Source organism: Sturnira hondurensis, unplaced genomic scaffold (genome assembly GCF_014824575.4).
Source record: "Sturnira hondurensis isolate 20B ecotype Veracruz unplaced genomic scaffold, ASM1482457v3 Scaffold0021795, whole genome shotgun sequence".
Classification (NCBI taxonomy): domain Eukaryota; kingdom Metazoa; phylum Chordata; class Mammalia; order Chiroptera; family Phyllostomidae; genus Sturnira; species Sturnira hondurensis.
The window spans coordinates 11,902,878-11,927,390 of NW_028094426.1; the positions used below are offsets into that span (position 1 = coordinate 11,902,878).

At 49.1% G+C, this 24,513-nt stretch overlaps 1 protein-coding gene across 2 annotated transcripts; it reads right to left on the minus strand.

Moving 5' to 3' along the window:
- Positions 1-227: 227 nt before the first annotated feature.
- GPRC5A (G protein-coupled receptor class C group 5 member A) lies at positions 228-16,456 on the minus strand. Of its 2 annotated transcripts, XM_037033920.1 has the most exons (4): positions 16,214-16,454; positions 3,604-4,532; positions 1,490-1,548; positions 228-1,214 (listed from the first exon to the last, which is right to left on the minus strand). In XM_037033920.1, exons 2-4 carry the CDS (start codon positions 4,523-4,525, stop codon positions 1,122-1,124), a joined length of 1,074 nt encoding a protein of 357 aa, XP_036889815.1. In that variant the 5' UTR covers positions 4,526-4,532; positions 16,214-16,454; the 3' UTR covers positions 228-1,121. The 2 variants fall into 2 exon arrangements, with proteins under 2 accessions (XP_036889815.1, XP_036889817.1); XM_037033922.1 differs by lacking the exon at positions 1,490-1,548 and having other exon boundaries at positions 16,214-16,456.
- Positions 16,457-24,513: the final 8,057 nt, after the last annotated feature.

The following is a 24,513-nucleotide window of genomic DNA, read 5'->3' on the forward strand; positions in this document are numbered from 1 at the left end:
CTGCCACACCTCTGCCTTCCTGAAGCAAAACCGCATGGTCTGTGACCCTTCCTGGGTCCCCTCTCACCCCTACCACTCACCTCAGAATTTGGGGAAACACAATTGTCTTAGACACATGTGAGGGCAAGAAGGAGAAACACGTGGAGAGGGATCAAGTCCATACCCAGTGGAACTGAACCTTGAACTTCAAGTCCAACATGACTAATGTCCACCCCTCATACAGTGAAAGTTACCACCACATCTTTATTGCATCTCCGAGTAAAGAATGCTGAATAACTTATTATACCGGGAACAAACACTCCCCACCCCATGGACAATGCCCGCTTACAGAACGCAAGAGGTGAACACAGTGCAAATCTGGTTACAGAGGCTGGGATTTGAATCAGTGCCAGGAATTTACAGAAAGAACAGTGGGCAAATTCTCTGGGCAGAGAGAAATTGGGCTTGTCCACGCTAGTGAGGTCTAGGAGAACTGATAAAACGTACAGGGGAAATCAGCAGGGAGACGGACAGCTGGCTTGGGAATGATACAAGAAGAGTCTTGAGACCTGTGAACCGGTGCTGGGGACCCACCGAGGCCCTGTGTTGGGCAGCACAATGGAGAGGAGTAAATTAGGGTGACCTTTAGCTCTCCAACCCAGACAAGAAGGGAGGTCCCAGTAGTTGGTTTCCGGTGTAGATTTAGGCAGGAAGGGCGCGGAGAGGTCTTTGCTATTTTTGCCCGGATTTGCAGTTCTGCTCTGAGCCAAGCAACCCTCAGAAAACCAGCCTTGCATGCTGGCTCCGGAAGTTCAATGAGTGAGCACGCAGTTACACGGCCAGAGTGTTAGTCACAGGGAACGTGACAGGGAATATTAAGAGTCTAACCCTGAGTGGCCTGATACCCCCACTTATAAGAAGCATCCTAAGTATGGAGCAAAGAAAAAACCACAGTGCTGCTAAGAACTGAAGCCTTACTACCGCCGCAGCTCCAGGACAGAAGAGCTGTCCAGGCCGGTGGGGAGGCCACGGTTTCCCATAATGCTTTGCATGGTGCCCTTAGGAGCCTTGGGGTTCGCCCACATCCCTCCGGGCTCCGCGTTAGTCCTGCGGACTTGTGCTCATCCTGCTCTTCAGAACAGCTAACTGCCGCTTTTCCTTCCTTCGTAGTCACTGTAAGGGCTGACCCGGGTCTGAGCCCGCGGAATGGAGAAATCCTTTGGGGAGGTCCGATTCTGGAAAGGAAGCATTGTATTATTTAAAAACAAAACAAAACACTTGCATTATTGGGTATGTCACCAGGACTTCCGTCTGGGTAGGAATCTCGTTTTCTTCCTCTTCTGCTACACCCTCCCCCGAAAGCCCGCCTGTGCCCTACACTCCAGTCTTCTGCCCCGACCCCATGGGCAGATGACAGCAAAGCAGACATGTCATCCTTTCAAGGTGGCCACTGAGGGGCCATCAGAAGGTCCGAGGGCTGCTGACGAAAAAGGAGAAAGAGACCATTTACCTGCAGCTGAAAATGGGTGGTATAAGGGGCATAGCTGGTATCACCTATCTCTTCAAGACCTGAAACAGAGGGAGAGGAGCAATTCAAGTGTTGGGGTCCCTTCCTCGGGCCCCCGCCTGTGCTCACCCCGCTGAGTCATTCATCAAGGCGTCATGCGTTACCCGTTGCCTTGTCTCCCTGGAAGACAGAGAGCCCCACTGGTGAGACGGGCTGTGTCCGCAGGCCCAGGACCGGGCACGGAGCAAGCACAGCATCGGTTGAAAAAATGAGTAACTAGCATCATGTGACCGCGAGGGGAACACCTTTCCAAAACCTCACCAGAGGCCCCCCTCGTTGTAGGACCACTTGGAAGGCACATGAGAAACCAGTCTTTCCAGAGAGATCGGGCCTCGGGGGAATCTCACGGGGGATTTACCTACTTCTTCAACTGCCCAACAAGAGGGAGTTTTTTTATTATTTTCATTAAATAGGGTCAGAATTTATGAGCGGGTGTTTCTATGAATCTGGAAGAAACCAGGATTTAAAGTTGGGAACAGCTGAGTCAGCCCATACAATCATCACGCATACGATTTAAAGGAATCCATTTATTTCCCACCAAATGCGCCTGTTCAAGTTACTCGGTAAATACCTAAATGCCTCCGCTATGTAAGATACTGTGAAGAACAGGAGGATTAACAGGAATGATTCCTGCCCTTCGGCTGACACTCGAGAGTGAGGAAGGCCCTACAGCTGCAGAAATAGCTGCCGGATGGGACGGACTGATGAGGGCTGCCCGGAATTCCACAGTTACTCGGGAGGGGTGAGTGCTGACAATGCTCAGGGAATGGGTGACTCTGGAAAGGGACAGGCATGAGGAAGAAGGACTGTCCAGCAACTGTCTGGCTGAGGACAGACAGTCCTGGACCCTGACACAGAGACAGAGAAATGACTGGGTGGGCTTGGACTGAAAGCAAAGCTTACGCGGCTGTTGGGTTCTGCTGTGAAAAGCCTTCATCAAGGGTTTGATCAAAGCAGAGAGAACTGGGGAGCTGGTTAGGTCAGTGATAGTAAAGGGTGGTGGCCAGGGGAGTGTCCTAGAGTAAGCTGACAGCGGCCCATAGAACGAATGCATAGAAGAGTTAAGGAAGGAAGAGCAGTTAGGGAATGACAATGGTAACTGAGTCCTGGCAGTGATGTGACAGAGCGAAGCCATGGAAATGGACAGGAGGGACCAGTGGATAAAAGAGCCCCTCGGGCCCTCCCCTTCTTCTTCAGGCTCCTCAGGGCCCAGGAGAGGGCCCCCAGCCGCAGGCAGAAGCACCAGGAAGCTTCGCACCTCAGGCTTCAAGAGCAGAGAAATTGTTAGCAGGCAGCTAAGAACCTGGCCTACGATGCCCTTCACTCCTGCCGCAAACCCATTCCCCTCCCCAATTATTAGGCCCAGATATCAATACAAACCCTGGAGACCATTCCATAGATCCCTACGGGCAAGGGCAGTGTCTGGCCATCAGCTTATCCTCTTTGTTAGGAGAACAACCACAGAACTCCAGGCAAGAGCAAATCGGTTCATTCTTTCACGTCCGATAAGATCTCTTCCCTCCCACGGCCCACGTACATGCAGTAAAACGCAGCTCTTCAGATTAAATCAGAATCCTTAGTAACTTGATAGAGATTCCCACTAGTTTATGATGAAAGAGCTACCCCCCTCTGCCCTGTGCCCTGTGATCACTGCAGGGACTCAGGACTTGGTTTTATTGTGCCCAAACATATAAAGGCCGCACGTTTCTGGAAGGAATGCCTAGTTATCTTTGATAAAGGACACAATCTCACCAACTTGTCTCTAAGAAATTTTCCAGTCATCCCTTCTCCATTCCTCTGCTTCACGTAATTTTGACTCAGAGAAACCTACACGGTATTACATAGACGGTGCTGGGTTATGACTCCAGAGGCCAGCTTCTAGTTCTGCTTGGTGTAACCTCGCTGGGTGACTGTAAGCAAGATCTGAGCCTTGGGGAGCTGATCTCCTCTGTCAAGGGCACGAGCTGGGTAAGTTTGCATGTTCCTTCCAGTTACAATCCCCTGTGATTCTCCCCCGCCTTTCTGTGAGGGACTCTCCACCCAGCCAGACGCGATACCTTGTGTGATTTCTTCTTGACTGTAGGCTCTGTTCTCCACACCATAGCTCTGCTTCATGAATTGAGGTTTACAAAAAGCGTCCTCAACAGGGTAATCCATGGGGTTCTGTTGCTTCGTGAGCAGCCGAAACTCAGGTGCAATGTAAATCAATAGGAAAACCCAGCCATTGGCCACCAAGGCTGAGCTGAGGATGGTATCATCCCACTCAGGGCCAGGGACAGAGGTGCCCAAGAGCAGCGCGATCCACGCCATCCAGATGGCAATAGAGAGGAGTGTGCTGAGGTGGATGTGGACCCCGTGTCTCTTCCAGCCAGTGAAGGGCCCACAGAAGATGAAGCAGGATGTGAGGAAGGTCAGTGCCATCAAGAAGAGGACGAAGATGAGCAGCATGACAAAGTCCTCATTGCGCCGAGGAGGAGAAAGCTCGGTGAAGATGGCAGTATTGGTCCTGTTCATGGTGAGGACGACAAACTCAATAGCGATGATGTCCTGCACCAGGCTGATGCCCACGGCCAGGCCCAGCATCACCAGCATGGACAGCGGCTTCCACCCTCGCACCAGCTTCATCAAGTTGACAGCGTGAACCAGGAGGCAGGAGAAGCAGAGGGAGAAGAGGACGCCGAAGAGGAAGAAGCGCGTGGGCCCCGTGCTGCTGTCCAGAGTGATGATGAAGGCAAAGGTGAGGCCGAAGATGCCCAGCACACCCAGGAGGAAGAGAAACTGGACTGGGAGCACCTTTCGCCGGTTGGAGTCCTGCACCTTGCAGACGAGGACCAGGAGAGCTAGCATGAAGGCCACCGAGGTCACAGCCCCAGCTGCAGCCACCGCTTCCAGGACAATGCCCCAAATTCCACCTAAGTCACAAAGTCTGTAATACCTGGCATCCAGGTTTGAGCGGCAACCAGGAGGGGTTGTGGCCATTGCGATCCTGCAGAGAAGCAAATTGGGGACAAGGGGTGAGTGTCCTGACAAACTCAGGCACAAAGGACCAAGAAAGATTAAGAAAAAATTTTGTATGTTCGGCCAGTGTTTTGCCTGTGAACTTACTACATTAGAGAAAGCTGCTAACTTTTCTCCACCTGTCAAGGCAGATCCTAAAGGCTGATGAAAGGAAGTAACAAATCGTCCTTCCTTCCCTGCCCTTGAACCGTATTTAATAGTCACCCCGGAGCCAGAGGACTGTGTGCTCTGTGGAGGGGTTTCAGAGGGTCAGTTCAAAATACACGTCACAAATAACTTCCATCCTGCCCGATATTTTAGGCCAGTGCCTTCTTAGGGATCAGTGAACACGAAAATGCCTGTTTGAGACACTGTGTGTGAGTGACCTATTCTCTGAAGGACGAAAGGAGTTGTCTGAGCTGTAGGTTTCTCTTCTGCAGAGGCCAAACATTCATTTCAGCAGCTGGATTCTCTTCTTCGGCTCCGCTGTCACGAATTGGAGGGGTTTTCTTCCCCTCCTCGGGGTTTGTAAGGATGGCTCTACTAATTCCAAAAAGCAATGAAGGAGTCTTCCCTGTCATGATGAGCTTTTAATTATGTATGCAATATAGCAAACACATTCTTTAGTATTATGTACATATTAGAATATTATTATATTAGTGGAAAGTTAGAATAAAATAAGTTAAATAATATAAATAACTTAGCCCTGACTGGCAAGGCTCAGTGGGTTGGGTGTCATTCCACAAAGCAAAAGGTCAGGGCATGTGGCTGGGTTGTGGGCCAGGTCCCAGGTTGGGGGACGCACCCGAGGCAACCAGTGGATGTCTCTCCTGGATATCAATGTTTCTCTCCTTTTCTTCCTCCTTCCCTTCTCCTCTGTCTACAAATAAATACATAATATCTTAAATATCTATAGACAACTTATAGCTTAAATCTATCTTCCTAACTTTTTCATGAAATTGGCCCTCCAAGCTTACCTTTGTATTATACCCTCACTTATTCAACCAGTATTTCCTGAATGCCACTCTGTGCCAATCACTATTCTAGACACTCAGTGAGAAAGGGGAAAACACATATTCTCTGCCATAGTAGGAGACAGACAGACAGACACATAATCTATTACTGCCTCAGTCTTCTCTTGGTCTTCCGTCACCATGGGTCTGTCACCTGCGATGTGCCCCATGGGATTTACTGAATGCAGAGCACAGAGCAAAACATGGGTCAGGTTCCACCTCCCCAGGGCCGGGAATGAGAACCAGGAGGGAGAAGAAAGGCAGCCATGTCTGGGGTGGCTCAGTGGATTGAGCACCAGCCTGAGAAGCAAAAGGGTTGCTTGCTGGTTCGATTCCTAGTCAGAGTACGTGCCTAGGTTGCAGGCCAGGTCCCAGGTTGGGGGCATGAGAGAGACAACCAATCTTTGTATCTCTTCTCTCCCTCTCTTTCTCCCTCCCTTCTCCTCTCTCTCAAAACAAATCAATAAAATCCTCACTTTTAAAAAAAGGTAAATGAGTTTCAGATACAGGCAAGCCCTGAAATGCAAGAAGCCGGAGTCTGCTATGCTTTGCCTCCAAGCGTCCAGTCCAGGGAGGTATGGGAAAGGCAGGCGTGGAGGGGACACCCTCATCTGTGCCTGGTCACAGAGGAGGAAGAATCACAGAGGAGGGCAGCACAAACAAGGGGAGGGACCCGCAGGCCCCGTGCCTTCCATCTTCACTCACCTTCACCTCTCCACTTCACTCCCTCCCAAATCAATTATCAGGGTGGTGTCTGGCTGGAAGGGAAGTTCTCTGACCAACCCCGCCCTTCCCGCTGCCGCTCCTGCCCCACCCCTCACAGTAGAGCTGTTTGTTGACAACTAGATGTTATCATCATTACCTGGTAATTATGAAGGACTTTGAACTTGATGACTATAAATCTTGACAGACACTAATGAGTCCTGGGGCTGGACAGAAGGGCAGTAAGGCAGAGACCTCCTACCCCCAACCTGGACCACTAGGCCCCTCACCAGGTGCGCAGCGATGCAGGGGGGGTTGTGCCTCGGGGCCCCCTGACACCCGCAGACCAGGGTCCCACGAGAGCAATGGGCAGTGGGTGTGGAGAGGGAGGAAACCGACTTCCCCCCATTCGTCTCCACCTCGCACCCCAATCATGCAGGGGAGGAGAAACAGTCCCTGAACTGCCTTTATAACAATGGGCCTTTGTATTTTCTAATGTTTGAGTTTTGATTATAGACATTTTCACACATACTCAACAATAAATACAGGTGAGTCAATGGAGGCCCATGACTCATCAGGTAGTTTAAAAAATTACCAATATAGCACCAATCTTGTTTCATTAACATTATCCCCGCCGCATTCCCTAGATTATCTTTAAACACATTCCAGACATCAGATCATTTTATTCATAAATACATGCATATATATGACAGAAACTCCTTTATAATTTAGCCACACTTAAAAAAATAATAACCTTTTAATATCAAATATCCAGTTGAGGTTTATGTTTCCCAATTCTCTCATAAATGTCTTTTTAAAAAATTCTAGTAAATATTTTCTTACCTGAGTGACTAATTTTTGGAAGTAATTATTCTTCTTAACTGACCTCTGTTAGCCCGCCCCCACCTCTCCCCCAGCATGACAGGGATGACACAAGAGGACAACAATGTCCCAAGTGCTTTCGGTTTAGTCAGAGGAAACTAAAACTCCCCAGACTCATTAACAAGCAGGTCTGTACTGAGAAGGTGCTCTGTTGCCCAGATGAGGAAAAACACAAGGAAGGCAGCTGGGACCAGACAGGGTTTGGGAGGGAGAAGCAAGCAATCAGTATTTGGGAATATAAACTGCCAGGAACTAAAGACATAGCTTTGAAGAAGAGCAGAAGGGCTGGAGCAAGAAAAAGAAAATGTAATGAGTCTAACAGTTATGTGGACATCGTCTGTAACCAAAGTCAAGGGCAGGGAGACCTCGAGTCCAACCAAGAATGGACTCACTCCAACAAAGACCAAATGGGCGAGGAGAGAAACCATTTACTCTTGGACCGCTCCGAAGGGGAGGGAGGGTCTCATGACTCATTCACACTGGTTTCGGGCCAAGTTTTATGCCCTTTACTCATTTAACCCACACAACCACCCTATGAGATGGCTCACAGGGTCATTACCCCTGTCCTGCCAGGGGAGTGGCTGAAGCGCAAGTGAGCTGACTCACCAAAGTCCCACAGCTGGTAAGTGGAATGGCACATCTGAACACAACCCCTTACAGCCCCTGGTCTGGTAAGGACTTCAAAGCCAGGAGGGACCCATCGGTCAGAATGGGGTGACGGCATCAGTACTCCGGTGCCGCTGTAGGCTCTGGGCCTGGGTTAAGCCACTGAGAGCTCAGCCTACCCTCGTGAATCGCCCCAACTGCTCAGAGTTAAGCATACCCTCAAAGTGGGACACAGTGAAGAAAGGACCGTTTGCACGCCAGCTGTGTGTGCTCTACCAGAGCAGGCAGGGCAGGCGGGGAGGTCCTGCAAGAGAGGATGAGACGGTGGGGAGGGGGCATCCTGGGGTCTCCTCGTCGTTGGTGAACCCAAGGCAGTGGTGCTGAAAGCCAAGTTAAGATCTTACCACGGAGTTGGGACATGGCCGGAGAAAACTCTGTCCCTCACTAACAAACCCATCACCCTCACCTAACACTGCCACCTCTTCAATGTCTCTGGACTAATCGCCCGCCATCGTCTCCACCTGGACCACTTCTGTCTGCAGGCCTGCGGTCCCCGAGCCCCTCTCTCTGCAGCCAGGGACAGAGCCACAAACCTGCACAGCCAGGGTAAGGCTCTGCATCCTCAGCCGATGCCTGCCTCTGGCCTCATGGCTTGTCACCACACCCTGCTCTGAGTCCCCATTGGGCAAACTTCTCGTCACTCCTCCAAAGAGGCCACAGTATCTCACTTCAAGCACGCTGTCCCATCTGTGCAGAACATTCTCCCCGCTCCTCCACCCTCTTCATTTGACTCAGAGCTGCCTTCTTCCAGGACACCTTCCTTGAGGCCCAAGTCCAGTGAGACGCACATCCTTTGAGTTCTTAGGGAGCCTCCACATTTCCTAGCACAGCACCTGTCACACAGCCCTGCCCTGACCGTGGGCAATCCTGCATCACCGTCTCGACACAAAGGTTCTGTGGAGGAAGATATTCAATGTCTCTCCCAGCCCCCAGCCTAGCACCTGACTTGTCATAAGTGCCCAGCCAGGAAGGTGAGGACAAGTAGAGTCGGAGTCAAAGGGGCAGGCAGGGTCAGCTGCCCTTAATCTAACCCCCCTCCACTTGCTCCCATCCTCCTTCTCAAGCAGGCTGTCCAAATATCACAGTTTGGGCCTGAAGTTAGGAGCTCTGGGCCACATCTGAAACCCTTCTCCTATCTAAGTGACTCCAGGTGTCGCCTGAGAGACCACGAATCCTGAGGCTTTCCCAGCAAGCAGAGAGGAATTTACTGGAATGCAGTCATATGCTCCCACCCAATTTCCTGATGACTAAACCCTGCACCTCGGAGGAAGGCGGTAAAGTTTTAGTGGCCTGGGAAATGACAAAAGGACTTTGAGTCATAAGAGTGTGAACCCTTTTCACTTATTACAGAGGCTAACTGAGCTAACTACCAGCTGTCCAATAAGCCAACAGCACCCCCATCTAAGACCCTGAAATCACTTGGCGCTGCCTTAACCCTTCTGGAATGAGCCAGGGCATTGACGGAAAGGTTAAGGAAAAGAAAGAAAGAAAAGAAAGAAAGGAAGGAAGGAAGGAAGGAAGGGAGGAAGGAAGGAAGGAAGGAAGGAAGGCAGGCAGACAGACAAGGGTGGGGAGAGAACAACTGGAGAAAGGGTGGGGGGAGAAGCAGGCGGGGGAGGGAGAGAAGGAAGAAAAGAAGAGACGCGGGGAGGGAGGAAGTCCCTTACTGAGCTCAGTTCCAAACCCTCCCTTTACTGCGCCCCCTTCCGAAGAAGGGGTTCCAGCTGCCCCCACAGGCAATGGGCACTGTCTCCTGGAACCTCCATCTTCTCTGTAAAATGAGGGTGGGGTGCTGAACCAGGTGGTCTGAGCTCACAGCCAGCTCCACTGTTCATTCCTCTGGGGAGCTCCTTGTAGACAATTTCCAAACCCCTTTCTCCCTTCCCCTCATCCTCCTTCCTGCCCCATGTCCTGTCATTAGAAGAATATGCGTGCAAACTCCTAACCCAGCACCAGCCCAGGGCTGGAGGTGAGGCTGAGGGGTCTGAGCGCAGACCAAGGAGAACGTCCACCTGAAGGACAAGGCCGCAGGGTGAATTACCCGGCGATCCATGTTCCCCGTAGCGGCTCTGATCTTCCTCCTCAGGAGACTCACCTGTTTCCCTGCCATCTGAAGAGGGAGAGGGCAAGCCTCACTCCTAGGACTGCCTGGGGAATGACACCAAAGAGCAGGTGTTTGCTGAAGCTGAGCCTCCACAACATCCTAGCCAGGCAAATGTGTGACTTTCTAGCATTTTAGTTTCCTCTCTGCCCTTGAATTAGCACACTCAATCAGTATTAATGACAACAGTCACAACATAATTATGAATAAAAATGACAACTGCCGTCACACACTGAGTCCTCTGGTGAGCCAGGCACAACACTCAGTGTTCATGTTTTCATACGCATTCTCTCCTTCATGTGTCTTTGCACCTGTTACCTCCTCTGAGATTCCTGCAACTCATTTTATAGGTGAGAAGACTGCATCTTAGACAGAGTTAAGCCATATAGTTAGAAGAACATCCCTTTATGAGTTTAATCATAATTTCATCTGTCATTTCATCTCTAAATCACTGTTAGGAACTCAGAAGTTTTTCTTCCCAACTCCAGCCTCTCTCCATGAAATCATCTCCAAGAAGTCTCCAAAGCAAATAATCCTGCATTCAGTCAATCTTTCTGTCAATCAACAAACATTTAAGTGCCTACTTCGTGTCAGGCGCTATGTTAAGTGGGCAAGTCACTCGGATCACAAGTGTGGCTGCTGACCTCAGAAGGACCAGTTGTCCCACAGACACACAAATAAGGAGTTACTGAGTGAGCGTGGAATGCCAAGGGCATGTGGAAAACAGCGGCCCAGTCCACCTAAGGTGGGCTGTGGGGGGCGGGGGAGGGGGGTGGAAGCATTAGTGAAGAAACCAGGGAGATGAGGCATGAATGATGGGCAGGAAATGGTAAGAGATTTTTGGGAAGGTAGCAGAGACAGGGCTTGGGGAATGAAGTTGTTTAGGCCAACTCCCAGATTTCTAGCTTAGGCAGCTGAATGGAGCTTTACCAATACAGAAGTATGAGGGCACATGCCAAGTTTAGCTTTGCTGAATCTAAGATGACTGTGGGACATGCAATTAGAGGGATCCAAAAAGAGCAAACGCTAAGTTCTCAGAGTTTACTCTGGGCCATGCTTGGTTTCATTTAATCCCCATATGACCCGATTATTATGCCCCCTTTTTACGGTTGAGGAAACTGAGGCACAGAGGAATTAAATCCCTTGGCCCAAGATCACATGGCTCTGAAGAGCCAGGTTCCCAGACACCAGGCTGAGCTGACCCCTCTGCACTGGGACATGTGGTCTGTACACACAGAGTGGGCCCAGAGCAGGCACCTGAAGTCGTGAGAGGAGGCCAACCACACAGGGAGCACATGCAGTGAGCCAGGCAGAGGACAGGACCATGGGAACACCGTCTCATCAAAGCAGGAGCCAGCAAAGGATGTTAAAAATACATGATTGGGGCCTAGGAAAAGAAATCAGCCCTGATGGTTTCCCAGAAGCAGTTCCCCCCCCCCCCCAAAAAAAGTGATCAGTGGAGTTAAGTATTTCAAGGGGAGCAAAGAGAAAGCCTGGGACGGGGTCTTGATTTTAGCAGTTAAAAAACACCCTAGCTCTGCCCTGGCTGGTGTAGCTCAGTGGATTGAGCGCGGACCTGCAAACCACACGATCGTGGTTCGGTTCCCAGTTGGGGCACATGCCTGGGTTGCGGGCCGGTTCCCAGCGGGGGACTCACAAGAGGCAACCATGCATTGATACTTCTCTCCTTCTCTCCTTCCTTTCCCCTCTAAAAACGAATAAATAAAATCTTTTTAAAAAATCCTAGCTCTGTTTGTCTAAACCTCAAACTGAGGTTTAGCCTCGATTTGAGCTTCAAGACTTTTTTCCAGTGGGTCCTCCCACCCATCTTCTCCTGCCTTTCTAGCTCTCCTGTCCACCTCTGTACCAGGTAAGCAACTCTTCCGAGAGTATTTTTTTCTGTCTGGTAGGAAGTTGGGGCTCATCTAAGGCCTTCTCAGACAAAGCACACTCATTTGCACCTCTTGGCCTCAGCACAGTCACTACCCTCCCAGCCAGAAAGACTGCATCCCTCCTATACACAGNCAGGATCGTGGTTCGGTTCCCAGTTGGGGCACATGCCTGGGTTGCGGGCCAGTTCCCAGTGGGGGACTCACAAGAGGCAACCATGCATTGATACTTCTCTCCTTCTCTCCTTCCTTTCCCCTCTAAAAACGAATAAATAAAGTCTTTTTAAAAAATCCTAGCTCTGTTTGTCTAAACCTCAAACTGAGGTTTAGCCTCAATTTGAGCTTCAAGACTTTTTTCCAGTGGGTCCTCCCACCCATCTTCTCCTGCCTTTCTAGCTCTCCTGTCCACCTCTGTACCAGGTAAGCAACTCTTCCGAGAGTATTTTTTTCTGTCTGGTAGGGAGTTGGGGCTCATCTAAGGCCTTCTCAGACAAAGCATACTCATTTGCACCTCTTGGCCTCAGCACAGTCACTACCCTCCCAGCCAGAAAGACTGCATCCCTCCTATACACAGTCCACTTACATATTTCTTCAAAACTTATCCCAAATCTGGCAGGTTTTTAAAACCATTAGTCCCATCTCATTTTAAATGTGTAGGTCTCTTCATAGTTTTTTTAATCCTCATCTGAGGATATGTTTATTAATTTGAGAGAGAGAAACATTGATGTGACAGAGAAACGTCGATCGGCTGCCCGCCCCCCCCCGCCCCCCCCCGCCCCCCGCATGCTTCCTGACCAGGGATCGAACCCGCAACCTTTTGGCCTATGGGATGATGCTCAACCAACGGAGCCACCCAGCCAGGACTCTTCATAGTTTTTACAATTAACTGCTTCTTGGTACTCAAGATTTCTCACACATATACGTTATATATTATACTTTAACATCAGTGTTGACTCACCTAGCAGATAACGATTTATGTAAGGGTGAAGTGAATAAAGCAAATCTCCTGTTTGTTGGTGCCCCCTCACTACATGCTCTGCACAGTGGTTGCTAAGCAAATGTTTTGAACTAAGACTGACCACTTGAATATTTACTCAAAGGAAGTTATTTATTAGCAAGTGTGAGTAACTGGGAGGAAGAATTTTTGAAGATGAGTATGTGCTGATCCTCGTATTTTTATCTAGGCTGAATTCTGAGACGAGGGTGGAGTCCCACAGAAATTTCTCTGCCTTGGATGAAGGATTAGTTATAATTGGAAAGTGTCTCAGGGAAACCCCAGATCCCCTGTTTCGAGAGGCCATCTGTATTTGGGTGACATGAAAGTGATGCATCCTAGCAACAGCTATGAACAACATCTGAATGACATCACTGAACTGAATTTCTATGCGGTACCCAATAAACCATCATCTCACTGTCGGCAGATTCTCACAGACATGACGCCCGTGTTCAGTCCAACTTCTCCCCTTCCGAGCAGTTCCCTGCAGGTGTCTTCCTCTGATCCAAACAAAGCCTGTGAACTTTAGATTCCTTCATTGCAGCCATAACGTACTGCAATACAAAATGAAAATACTGAAAATCATTTAAACAGAGAAAAACTTAAGATTTTGAGTGAAACTTCCAAATCTCTTCAGGCAGAATTTTAACAAATGAAATTTGTAGAAAATAGGCAGGTGGATAAACTGAAGTCCTCTGCCATTGTACTAGGTCAAAGCTCTCAAAGACACCTTTTAAATAGTTTATTTCAATATACAATGGCAACCCATTCAGGTTTGGGCCGACAAGCCCCACGCTGAGTTTGCCGTGTCTCCTTGCGGGCCTGCATGGCTAAGCCCTGAGGGTGACACCACCACCCGCGAGTGGCCCAGGAGATGCAGAAGGACCATACAGACAATCCAATGTCAGGGGCTGGGGGGAGCAGAGTGCACAGCCGAAACTAAGATGACAACAGCAAGCAGCTGTTATTACAATAAACGTAAAGGGTAACTTTTTTACTTGAAACAAGACTAAATTAAAGTATTCCATGCCTATAAGACTATCACCTAACGCAATAGGAATCAAAAAAGTTGAAAGCAAAAGGAAAGGTAAAGGGAAAATAAGTGCAAAAAAAGGCAACAATAATAGATAGTGGGGTTTTGGCAGGTATTCTGTGTCAGGTACAGAGTTAAATAGCTTGCTCAAGATAAGACAATTAAGAACGAACTGAGGTACTAATGTCACACTAAGTGTAGTCGAGGCTAAAAAGTATTATGCTCATATTAGTACTAATCGGGATACTTCACACAGAGGATAAAACCACCATAAACATTTTGTCCTGCATAACACGACCCCCAAACATCTAAAACAAAACTACCGGAAATACAAGAGGAAATAAAAAGAACCACAGTGAGCAGAGGGAAACTTGAATACTTTGTATCAGTCCTCAACAGGTTACGTACAAAAAAAAAGAAGAAGAATATGGTATTTTTATATATGTCCTGTAGATACTTTAATCAAAATATTTTCTATCTGCATCTTATTAGAACTCCATGATTAATCATATCATTCAGATCCTCTATGTCTGTGACCAGCAAACATTCTCTGTAAAAGGCCAGGTAATAAATAGTTTAGGCTTTGCAGGCCATACATTTGTAGCTGAAGCAGCCACAGGCAGTGCATCCACAAATGAGCATGGATGTGTTTCAATAAAACTTTATTTACAGAAAGAGGCTGAGGGATGTGTTTGGCCGTGGACCTACCCCTGCTCTATATTGATTGCTTCTATGGAGGTGATCTTGGAACATTTACCAAAAAACAGCATATTTTAGACCACAAAAAAAACCTGAAATCCTGAAATAAGAAATGTACAGACTATACATTCTGACCACAAAGCAATAAAAATAGGACTAAAAGTAGAAACAAACACACCAAACTGCTCAGAAAATCTGAGGCCCTTTAGGCAAAAACACTATTCAATTCATTGCTGTTAAAGGCCCTGCTACACCAGCACGTGGTTTCCTGACCATTTCCTCAGCTCGGTCTGTGGACTGTTAAATGGCAGTGCACCAGAGGACCAAGTCGCAGAATGAGAAAAGTAAAATCAAACAAATTCTTCTCCACATCCTGTTACCTTCAATTCCCACTGGAGTGAGACACAAAGGCTGGCAGACTCCGCTGAGACGGCCAGGGCACACGTTAGGATACAGAGGGGCTAGAATCTCAGCCTGGGAAGGAGCTGGGGGCCTGCGCAAGACCCCTTAGGAGGAACTCAAGGCTCAGGCTCTCGCTGGAGTCAGGAGAAGAAATCAGCCTTCCTGACTCAAGGTGAGAGCACTTTCCAGGAATGTTCTGCCCGTTCTCAGTTCTGCTCACTCCCTTTTGCCCTTGGAGCACCGCCTCTCCACACCCCGGAGGGCCCTCTCAGTCTCCCAAGTAACACCTCTCTCTCTCTCTGGGCCTCCCTCCCCTTCATTCCTCCGCTCTGCAAGGGCGGCCAGCGCACAGCACTGGAGACTAGAGGGCCCTGACTCCACCCTCCGGGGGCCCCAGGCCATTGCATCTGAAGAGGTTCGAGTGTTCCCCTGCAGGAATAAGGCCACAGCAGTAGGTGATTCAGCCGAGCCCTTCAACAGGTGTGGCATTTACACTGATTTTCTCGAGTCTCAGGAGAAAATCAGCCTGGAAAGAAGTCAGGAACGAAAAGTCCTTCAAATTCCTTGAATCTGCGTAAAGCGACTTCCCCTGTGGGCTAGCTCTTCCCTCCCCGCCCGGACCTTGCAGGGGCCTTCCCAGAGCACTTCGGGGCCATTCCCGAGGCCGATTTAGACGTTGCAGAAGGCAGGTTGGACGTCTGCTGGGGTTCCTGAGCAACTCAAGGGAGAGCAGAGACTGCTGTGGAGCAGGCTGCGCTACGCTCACAAGAGAAGGGGTGACTATTATGAATGTACTTCCCAAAATTCAGAAGGCCATGCTTGTTGCTCAAGGCAAAATTGAAAACATTTCAGTAACTGGGTAGTGTAGCAATTGTCACCATCTTTCTCCCCCTGGACCCCTCTAGATTTCACCCCTCTCCGCTCCCGTCCCTTCCCGTCCTCTGAAATCTTTCTCTTTACTCTTCCCTCGGGTCCCAGAGCTGCTCACCTGCCTGGCCAAGATTCCACCTACTAACTGTGTGTGTATGCAACGTGTCTGAAACTGCTACCTGACGTTCATCTTGCTCTCTGCCTCTATCGGAGCTTGGGAAGCGCAGAAAGAAAAGAAAATCTGAGTTGAGTTAAACTAGAGGAATTTTTTTTCTTGGGATTCTTTTTTTTGCTCACAGCCAGCTGTAGTCCACATCACCAGGCTTTCTCCGGTCTCCCACCCCTCCCGATCCCCCTCTCCCCTCCAGGGTTTACATCCGGAGGCGGGGCGCGCTCGAGCCTCCGCGCACCTCACTTACCCTGTGCCTGGGCTTCAGGCGCTTGAACTGGAGCTGCTTTCCGCGCCTTCGACGCCGCACTGGGCCCCTTGGTGCTGGGGACCCCGCGAAAGTGATGGATCCCGCCCTCCGGGCGCGGAGCAGTTATAAAGGCGGCTATCGCCCGAGGGAGGGAACGAGCGAGGAGGTGAGCATTGGGACAAGGGGCGGGAGAGGGTCAGGGGAGCGGACACGCCTATTCCAGTTCCCCGGCACTGCGCGCTGTTATGAAAATAAAGTCCTCGCGCCAGGGATTGAACCAAGAGCCGCCTGACGTCAGCAGCACAGTCACCCTGGAAATTGGGGGGGGCTCGGCCCCTCCCAGCTTAGCAGACTGCTCCGAGACCAGCGCACCGGCCGGTCCCTCGGCTCCGGATAAAAGAAAGGGACCGGCGGGGACTGCGCCTTATCAGTCCTGAAAGCTGTCACCTGCGAGCCGGAGCCACACCCCGCTTTCCGCCGGGCACTCCTGTCCCCCAAGGGCAAGGGCTAGCCAGGTTGCAGCGCCTAGCTTAATTTCGGGGTCGGGGGCCGGGCTACAGATTTATTTAGTGTTTATTGGAGTAAAGAGCACGGAGAGCTGGTCCTCACGTGGCCCTTTCCTGCCCCTCCGCGACTCCCACCAGGGCGGGAAAGGAGGAGGTGGCCGGCCTCTCAGGGCCCGCTGGCTCAAGCGAGGGCCTAGGAAAACTTCCTCCGGGGTCCGGAGTTAGCTGGTGGCTCCACTCGGTAGTAGCGCCCTCAAATGGGACCCATCAGTGCTGCCCGGCGGGCGGGCGGAGAGATCGTTGTCTCCCTACTCCCCTAACTACCTCTCTTAAAGCCTCACAATGCAGGTTGAGAAAGGGGATGACAGATAAAATATGAAATAAAGGAATTTTGCCTTTGGTATCTGGTTCCCCTCCCTCTGGCTGCCCACTCCTCTTCCATTATCAGGCCAATCCTACTGAAACTTGTCTCTGTTTACTGGTCAAACAATCCTTAAGTGGCTGCTCACACAGAGTCAGGGCTCAGGCGCGGCTCGACCCCACCGCCCTGGGGGAGGGGCGCTGTGCTATGGACTGCCCGTTAGCACACCTGGGAAACTAGCCTGTGTTACTGAGCCTATGAATTAACCCGGGAAGGTCCAGGGCTCCCCTGCTTTCTCATCACTTATTTCGAAATGTGACTTTTTGGAGAGGATATCTCCACTTTTGTTAGAGTATTATTTCACTGCCAAGAAACGACAGCCAATGTCCTGAGTCTTGGAATCCTGCCCTTGAGGGCCAGCAGCCTGGGGTCTGTAAGCCGCACGGCGCCTTTAGTGGGGCACCTGGCGGGGGGGGGGGGGGGGGGTGTGTGTGTGTGTGTGTGTGTGTGTGTGTGTGTGTGTGTGTGTGTGTGTGTAGGGGAAACTGAGAAATTGCTGGGGACTGAAAAAGACAGTGCTTTTTAGTGTGTGCCATCTGCCACAGCAGATCTTCTCCCTGGACCTCAGTTTCCTCCTCTCTTAAAGAAGGAAGTTGAGCCCTGGCTGGGGTGGCGCAGTGGATTGAGCTCTGGCCTGTAAACCTAAAGGTCTCAGGTTCAATTACCAGTAACGGCACATGCCTGGGTTGCTGGCCAGGTTCCCCAGTTGGGCACATGCAAGAGGCAACCAACTAATGTATCTCTTGCACACGGATGTTTCCTTCTCTTTCTCCCTCCCTTTCCCTCTAAGTAAATAAATAAAATCTTTTTAAAAGACAAAAGGAAGTTGAACTAGACCAGACTTGTCCAAAGATAGGTCACTAAACACACAAATGCAAGACGTAATTATAATGTTAAATTTCCCAGCGGCCACATTAAAAGGAGTAAAAAGAAACAGGGGAATTAATTTTAACAATGTATTTTCTTTAACCCAGTAGATCCTAAACATGATTATTTCAGCATATAATCAATCTTTTTAAAAATATTAATGAGCTATTTTAAATTCTCTCATTTCAAATTGTCCTCGGAAGTCAAGTGTGTATTTTATACATACAACCATTGCTAGTGTGGACTAGCCGTGCAGCAAATGCTCAAAAGCCCCCCCGTGGCTCCCAGCTCCCACGGGACAGTGCAGGACTGGCGGTCTCTAAGGGCTCCTCCGGCTCCACACTGCAGGAGTCTGGATCACCTTGCCTATGGTGAGGTTCACGGCACCAAAAAAAAAAAATGAGAAGGGAGTAAAAGCAGAACAAGGCTTCAGGGGATTCTTTCCCTATCCCCCAAACCCTCTGCAAAACAAGAAACGCAGGAAACCTCTTGAGAAAAGCTGACTGTGTTTCATTTTTCCTGCTGCTCCTGGTTCTCTGGGTGATGTCTCTCTGGCTGTCCAAGGCAGTGTACCTGAGAGCTTTGTGGGGACTTATTTTGCAGTGTAGCCCGCTGTCACCTGCACCCATTATTCTTCACTTTGCCATTGACTTTGGATTTCCCACTTTGTCTTCTCAGCACTGCCTCTCCTGCCCTCCTTTTAACTTCTTTTGCTCCTCCCATCCTGCTATCAATACATCAGCCCAGCATGAAGCCAGGACTGTGTTGAGATGCCTGGAGCACATCATTTAAGGAGACACTGATCCCTGAGATTGAGCACCTGCTTACACTGTGAGGCCTGGGCACCTTGCCCACCTTTGCTAGCCCAGCCCTGACCCGGAGCCACATGGGGTCTGGCTGTCTGGGAGGCCGGGAGGAGACTGGCAGGGTGGGATAGCCCAGTAATTTTGAGATGTCCCTGAGGGGGACAGGGAGGGGGCCAGAGATGGAATAGTTCATTTTCTGGGTCTCCTATTGCTAAACTATCTGGAAAACAAGGTCCAGGGCCCTCAGAAATCAGCGGAAGAAACAGTATAAAAGGAGTCTAAACCCAGGTATGACTCTGGCTCTGGTTATCCTCCTTTGAGTGTTACCTGGCTTCAAGTGACAGGCAGCATTGTTGAGGGACACAGAAGATAAGCTCACATGATTGGAAAGGAGGAGATGAGAAGCGAGAGAGCCTCACAATAAGGGCGCCTTTTTCCTCCTAAAACGGAGGCCGGGCTGACGCTGCAGAAGCCTTCATTCAGCAGTAAGGCCAGCAAGGGGGTCATCTTCCATTACCAGGGGTCTGGGTCAGCCTCACTCTGGGAGTCTTAGAACTGGTCCCTGCAGACACCTCTCTCACAGACCCCACTCACCAACACAAAAATGGCCCCTGCTTTTTGAAACATTTTTGTTGTTGATTCTTAGAGTGAGGAAGGGAGAGAGAAACACTGATTTGTTGTTCCACTTATTTATGCAGTCATGGGTTGATGCTTGTATGTGCCCTGACCAGGGATCAAACCCACCACCTTGGTGCATCTGGACGACTCTCCGAACCACACTGGCCCCCAGTCTTGGTTGCAGGAACGTGGGTAGCTCTGCCACTGTCCTGTCCCTGGCCCTTTACCAACTTTACCTTGGAATTCAGGGCTGTAGAACCTCAGGCCAGCACCACCCTCACTTTCCCTCCCTTCACTTCACTAGCAAGACTTCTGACCCCCTCCCTAAACTCAATTAAATCCCATTTAAGAAACACCTGAGACCAGGAGAAAAGTACAAGGGAGTTTTATCTCCTCAGGCCATCTCACTAAGGGAACGGCTAGTGTCAGCTCCCAGGTCCACCAGGTTCCTGCTAACTGTGGCTGCTCCGTTCAATTGCCAAGCCATACAGAAAGCACTGGGAGCCAGCTGTGTACCAAGCGTTGTCATACAGACACTACAAGGAGGAGAAAGGTACCACGCAATCTCATTCCCCTGAAGGGAATCTCCGTGTTTATTTAGAAGCTGCGGATAATCTTCTGTATAACTGTGTGGGGATGCAAAAGAAAACTGCCTTTAAGGAGCTCAGTCTGGTAGAGAGATGGACCGTAGTGAAACAGAACCAATGTGTCACGTTAGAACATGCCAGAGGAACACAAAGACCACAGCTGGGCATGAAAGGCCGCAGTCAACACTCCCCACAGCATGCAGGGTAGCCCTCGCCGAGGACAGGAGCCTGGAAGGTGAGTAAGAGGTGAGGAAGGGGAGGGCGTTCCAGGCAGAGAGGACAATTTGCAAAGTCACGGGGCTGTGGGACAGGCATGCCCCGGCAGGGAGCGCGGGCACCGCGTGTGGGCAGTGGGCGCGCCGCATGTGGGGCCCCAGACTCATCTTGGGAGCAGAGGGGTGTTGGAGCCTGAAGCCAGTGCAGGGGCTCTCAATCCGGCGGCTGGTGTCCTTATAAGAAGAGGACACAGACACAGAGAGGAAGGCTGTGGCGAGACAGAGACTGCGGTTATGCTGTCACCAACCAAGGAACACCAAGGACCAACAACAGCCACCAGAAGCAAAGGCGGAGGTGTGGGGCAGTCTCTCTTTCACAGCTCTGGAAGCAGTGAGTCCTGGCCTCCAGAATTGTGAAAGAATCGACTTCTGTTGTTTTAAGCCTCCCAGTTTGTGATAGATTGTTTTGTTTTTTTTAAGTTTATTTGCTTGTTTGTTTGTTTGTTTATGGAGAGGAGAGGGAAGGGAGAAAGCAAGGGAGAGAAACAGCAATCAGTTGTCTCTCATACGAACCCCAAGCGGGGACTGAACCCGCAACCTGGGCATGGGCCCTGACTGGGAATTGAACCAGTACCCCCTCACTTTGCAGGACGACACCCAGCCAACTAGGCTTCCCCGATCAGGGCCAGTTTGTGAAATTTTGTTGGGGCAGCCTAGGAAACTGATACACCTCTGAAATGCAGGCAGTTTCGCCTATGCCAGAGGGTTTCGTGAAAGGCTAAAAAGAGCCTGCCCAGCAGAGCAGCCATCTCAAGGGCTTGATCTTGAAGTGGCCTTGGTTTCGTCTTCCCACCTCCACCCGGTCAAAGGGAGGGAGGTGGAGTGTGCAAAGAGTAAACACGCGTGGCGCGAGGGAGATGACACTTGAAGCCCCGGAATGCAGTCTGTAGGGAACCAGAGCCTGCGGCCAGCACGCTGGCCACCCACCAGCTCTGCCTGTCTTGTTATCAGGCTATGAAAAATGTCATGTTTACAGTTCAGACTTCCCCACCTTTTCTGGGATTGACTTTAAGATCGTGCACATACTCCGGGGCTTAATTCACAGCAAAGTTATGAGTCGAAGTCTCCATGCTGAAACCAGAGAGGTGCTACCAGTAACCCCAAGGCTGGGTTAGAGTCCCATTAAGTGCCCAGACTGGTTCCCTGATGTGAAACCCAATGCAGCTGGAGCCCAGTGGCTCTGCCCTGACCTACCTCTCTCTCTCTTTCTCTCTCTCTCTCTTCCCCCCCTCCTTCTCTGCCCCCCCCCCCAATCTGGCTATGCTCAGCCCAGCACAGGGAGTTAGTGGCCAGGACAATCTGTAGTGGAATAAACTTGAACAAATTTAACCTGGAGTTAGGAAGACCTGGCCTGAATCCTAGTAACAACTCGAGAGTCTATTTCCTCATCTGAAACAGGGAGTTCATAACACTTAATTCACAATGTTGTCATGAGCACCAAACAGGATGATGTCTAGCACATGGGAGATTTTCAGTGATATTCATTCACTCATTCTTAGATTTCTGGCACCGAATGCAGAAGGGCAGCTCCCGGAGTCTGTACCTGGAAGACAATCAAAACGGTGAGGCGAGCACCGTTGCCTTGCAGCATCTTACCTTTGTCACTGCGGGCTACAAAAATGCTCACACACTTTCCATACGTTGCTCAACCAAAAGGAAAAAATTCATTTGGACTGAATATTTAAAGGACCGGACAGATTTAATTTTGCATTAAAAGAAAGGCCTACTAATTTCCCTCAGCAATAAAAAGAAATGAACCACTAATCCATATTAAAACATGGGTAAAGCTCACAAACATTATGCTGAGCAAGAGACTAAAAGACTACATACTGTACGCCTCCAGTTATATAAGATTCTAGAACGAGCAGAATTTGTCTATGGTGATGGACAGCAGGTCAGCGATGGTACAGGGCCACCGGCGCGGACTGAGGGTTCCCTGCTGTGGGGCATGAGGGAACTTTTTTGAGGTGATAGAAATATTCGTTATCTTCATGCAATAATTGCGCCACAGCTGGTGCATCTGTCAAAACTAAAAAAAAAATGAACCCTTAAAAATGGATGTATTTTAAGGAAATTATAAAGCTATAAAGATGATTTTAATATATTGTAATATATATATTTTACTCTCACCCTAGGATATGTTTATTGATTTTTAGATAGAGAGGAAGGGGGAGAGAGAGAGAAACAGCAATCAGTTACCTCCCACAACTGAACCTGCAACCCAGGCATGTGCCTTGATGGGGAATCAAACTGGAGACCCTTCAGTTTGCAGAAGGATGCCCAACCCACTGAGCCACAACAGCCATTTTTCTAGAGTCAAACTCCCCGTGTTGAGAGCGCACAGGAGAGCTGGAGGCAGGGCCGGCCAAGTCAGGAAGCTGGGGGTCCAGCAGGAGGCCATGGCTAGGAAATGTAGCCCGGAGCAGAAAGGGAGCCAATTCTGAATACTTTCCAAAGACAAAGGCAACAGAACTTAATGAATTAAAAGTAGGATATGAAAGAAAAGGAGTTAAGAATGACTCCAACACTTGAAGTTTTGAATATAATTGGGGAAAAATCCTTTTCTTATATGTGTTATCCAGAAAAAGCGGGGGCCCTTAGAACCACATTTTTCTTTAAAACAAAACAATGTTGGCTACCCAATGGTCGTGATGCCACATCCAAAGGGCGAGAGGCAGTTTCAAAAATATAAAGACCTAAATATTGATATTCCTGAGACATTTTAAAGGCTAATAAGACCAGCTGTGGGATGAACATTGAAAACTGGGATGATTCCATAAAGTGTTTTAAGCACCAACTTTTCCCAACAGAATTATAGAAATGCTTTCTCATTTGTTTTCCAAAGAATTGTAAAATTAGAAATTATTTCACAATCAAGTCACTTACAATCCCCAACGTGGCTGAGTTGGATGGAATGAAATAATTTCATGGGGAAGCAGGAGTTTGGTGACACATCAGCTTTTAAGACCGAAATTAACATGAAGTTATCAATCCCTAGGGTGGTCTGGAGTAAATCAGTCGTCATTTAGCCAAAGGGGGTAAATACCACCGGAGCATCAGTTGTAGCTTTTCCATCTTGTTTTTATCACCTGTGATGATGCATTCCTCTACAAGCTTAAAGTCATAGGTTTTTTGTGTTGGTTTGGTTTTTTTTCTTCACAATTGTTCACGGTAATGATGCATTTAGATTCCCAGCGTAGGACCAAGAATTCTCTTCTCTGCCTTCAATCCACATTTATCTCTAAGCAAATAAAATGAGAGGAATGAGAACATTTCTACTGGGAGTATTTGAGATTTTGCTCCCTAACACTTATCATCAGTTTGACTCAAATAAACTCTTATCAAGAGTCTCAAAAAAAAAAAAAACATTTCTACTCCCAGTCGTTGAAACACCTCAGCTTAGGCACAGAAGACCTCCATTTCTAAAGTGAAGTAAAATATTTCCAAATTTACTAACTCCCCAGATGCCCAGATCTCTATGTCCCCAGAGCGGTAGGCCTGGCTGAGACCCATAGAAGAAAACTGACATGTCTGAAATTTACTTGATGAGACAGTGGAGCCTAAAAAAATATTTCTACTAAGATAATAAGGTCAGTATATGAAGTCGATTATCCTCTGAGTACAGGGGCAATATTCAGCTTTCCGAGACAAACTGGCCTAAGGTTTTTAAATGTACAGGGGTGGGCAGAAATAAGTTTACAGTTGTGAGTGTGCAAAACACAGAGTTTATTCTTGTATTATTAATTATTGTGGTATTTTCCAAACGAACAACTGTCAACCTCCTTTGCCCATCCCTGTTGTGTGTGTACATACATGTTCTGTAATACAGCCGTAATCATGCCTTCCTGAGTTATCAGAAGAATGAAGCGCCCGAGGGAGACAAGAACCGAATATTGACTGGAGGCCTACTTTGTGCCAGCTCCCCATTTTTATGTAAAAAACTTAATGAGACCTATTCACTCATTCTCTCAATAAACTTATACAAAACACCTACTATGTGCCGGATATGGGTAGTGTTTCAGATGAAACTGAATCAACTAGAGGGCTTTCACCCAAATCAGTGCATCACCTTTGCATCAAAACGCCCTTGGTCTCCTCTCCTGGACTAGAAATCAGCAGATTCTCACTTTGTGTTGCTGGTCCTTTGACTGAGTTTGTTCAGGGTGTTGACAGGCTAAACATGTGTGTGAGCCACAGCAAGTGGAAAGAGAGGGGGCCCA

Bases quoted from the DNA above. Each gene is read 5' to 3' on its own strand.
- GPRC5A (XM_037033920.1), bottom strand. From the start codon at position 4,525: ATGGCCACAACCCCTCCTGGTTGCCGCTCAAACCTGGATGCCAGGTAT. The intron at 1,549-3,603 runs GTATCGCGTCTG...CCTCTGTTTCAG, and splicing joins TCAAGAAGAAATCACACAAG to GTCTTGAAGAGATAGGTGAT. The intron at 1,215-1,489 runs GTAAATGGTCTC...CTTCCTTTCCAG, and splicing joins CCACCCATTTTCAGCTGCAG to AATCGGACCTCCCCAAAGGA.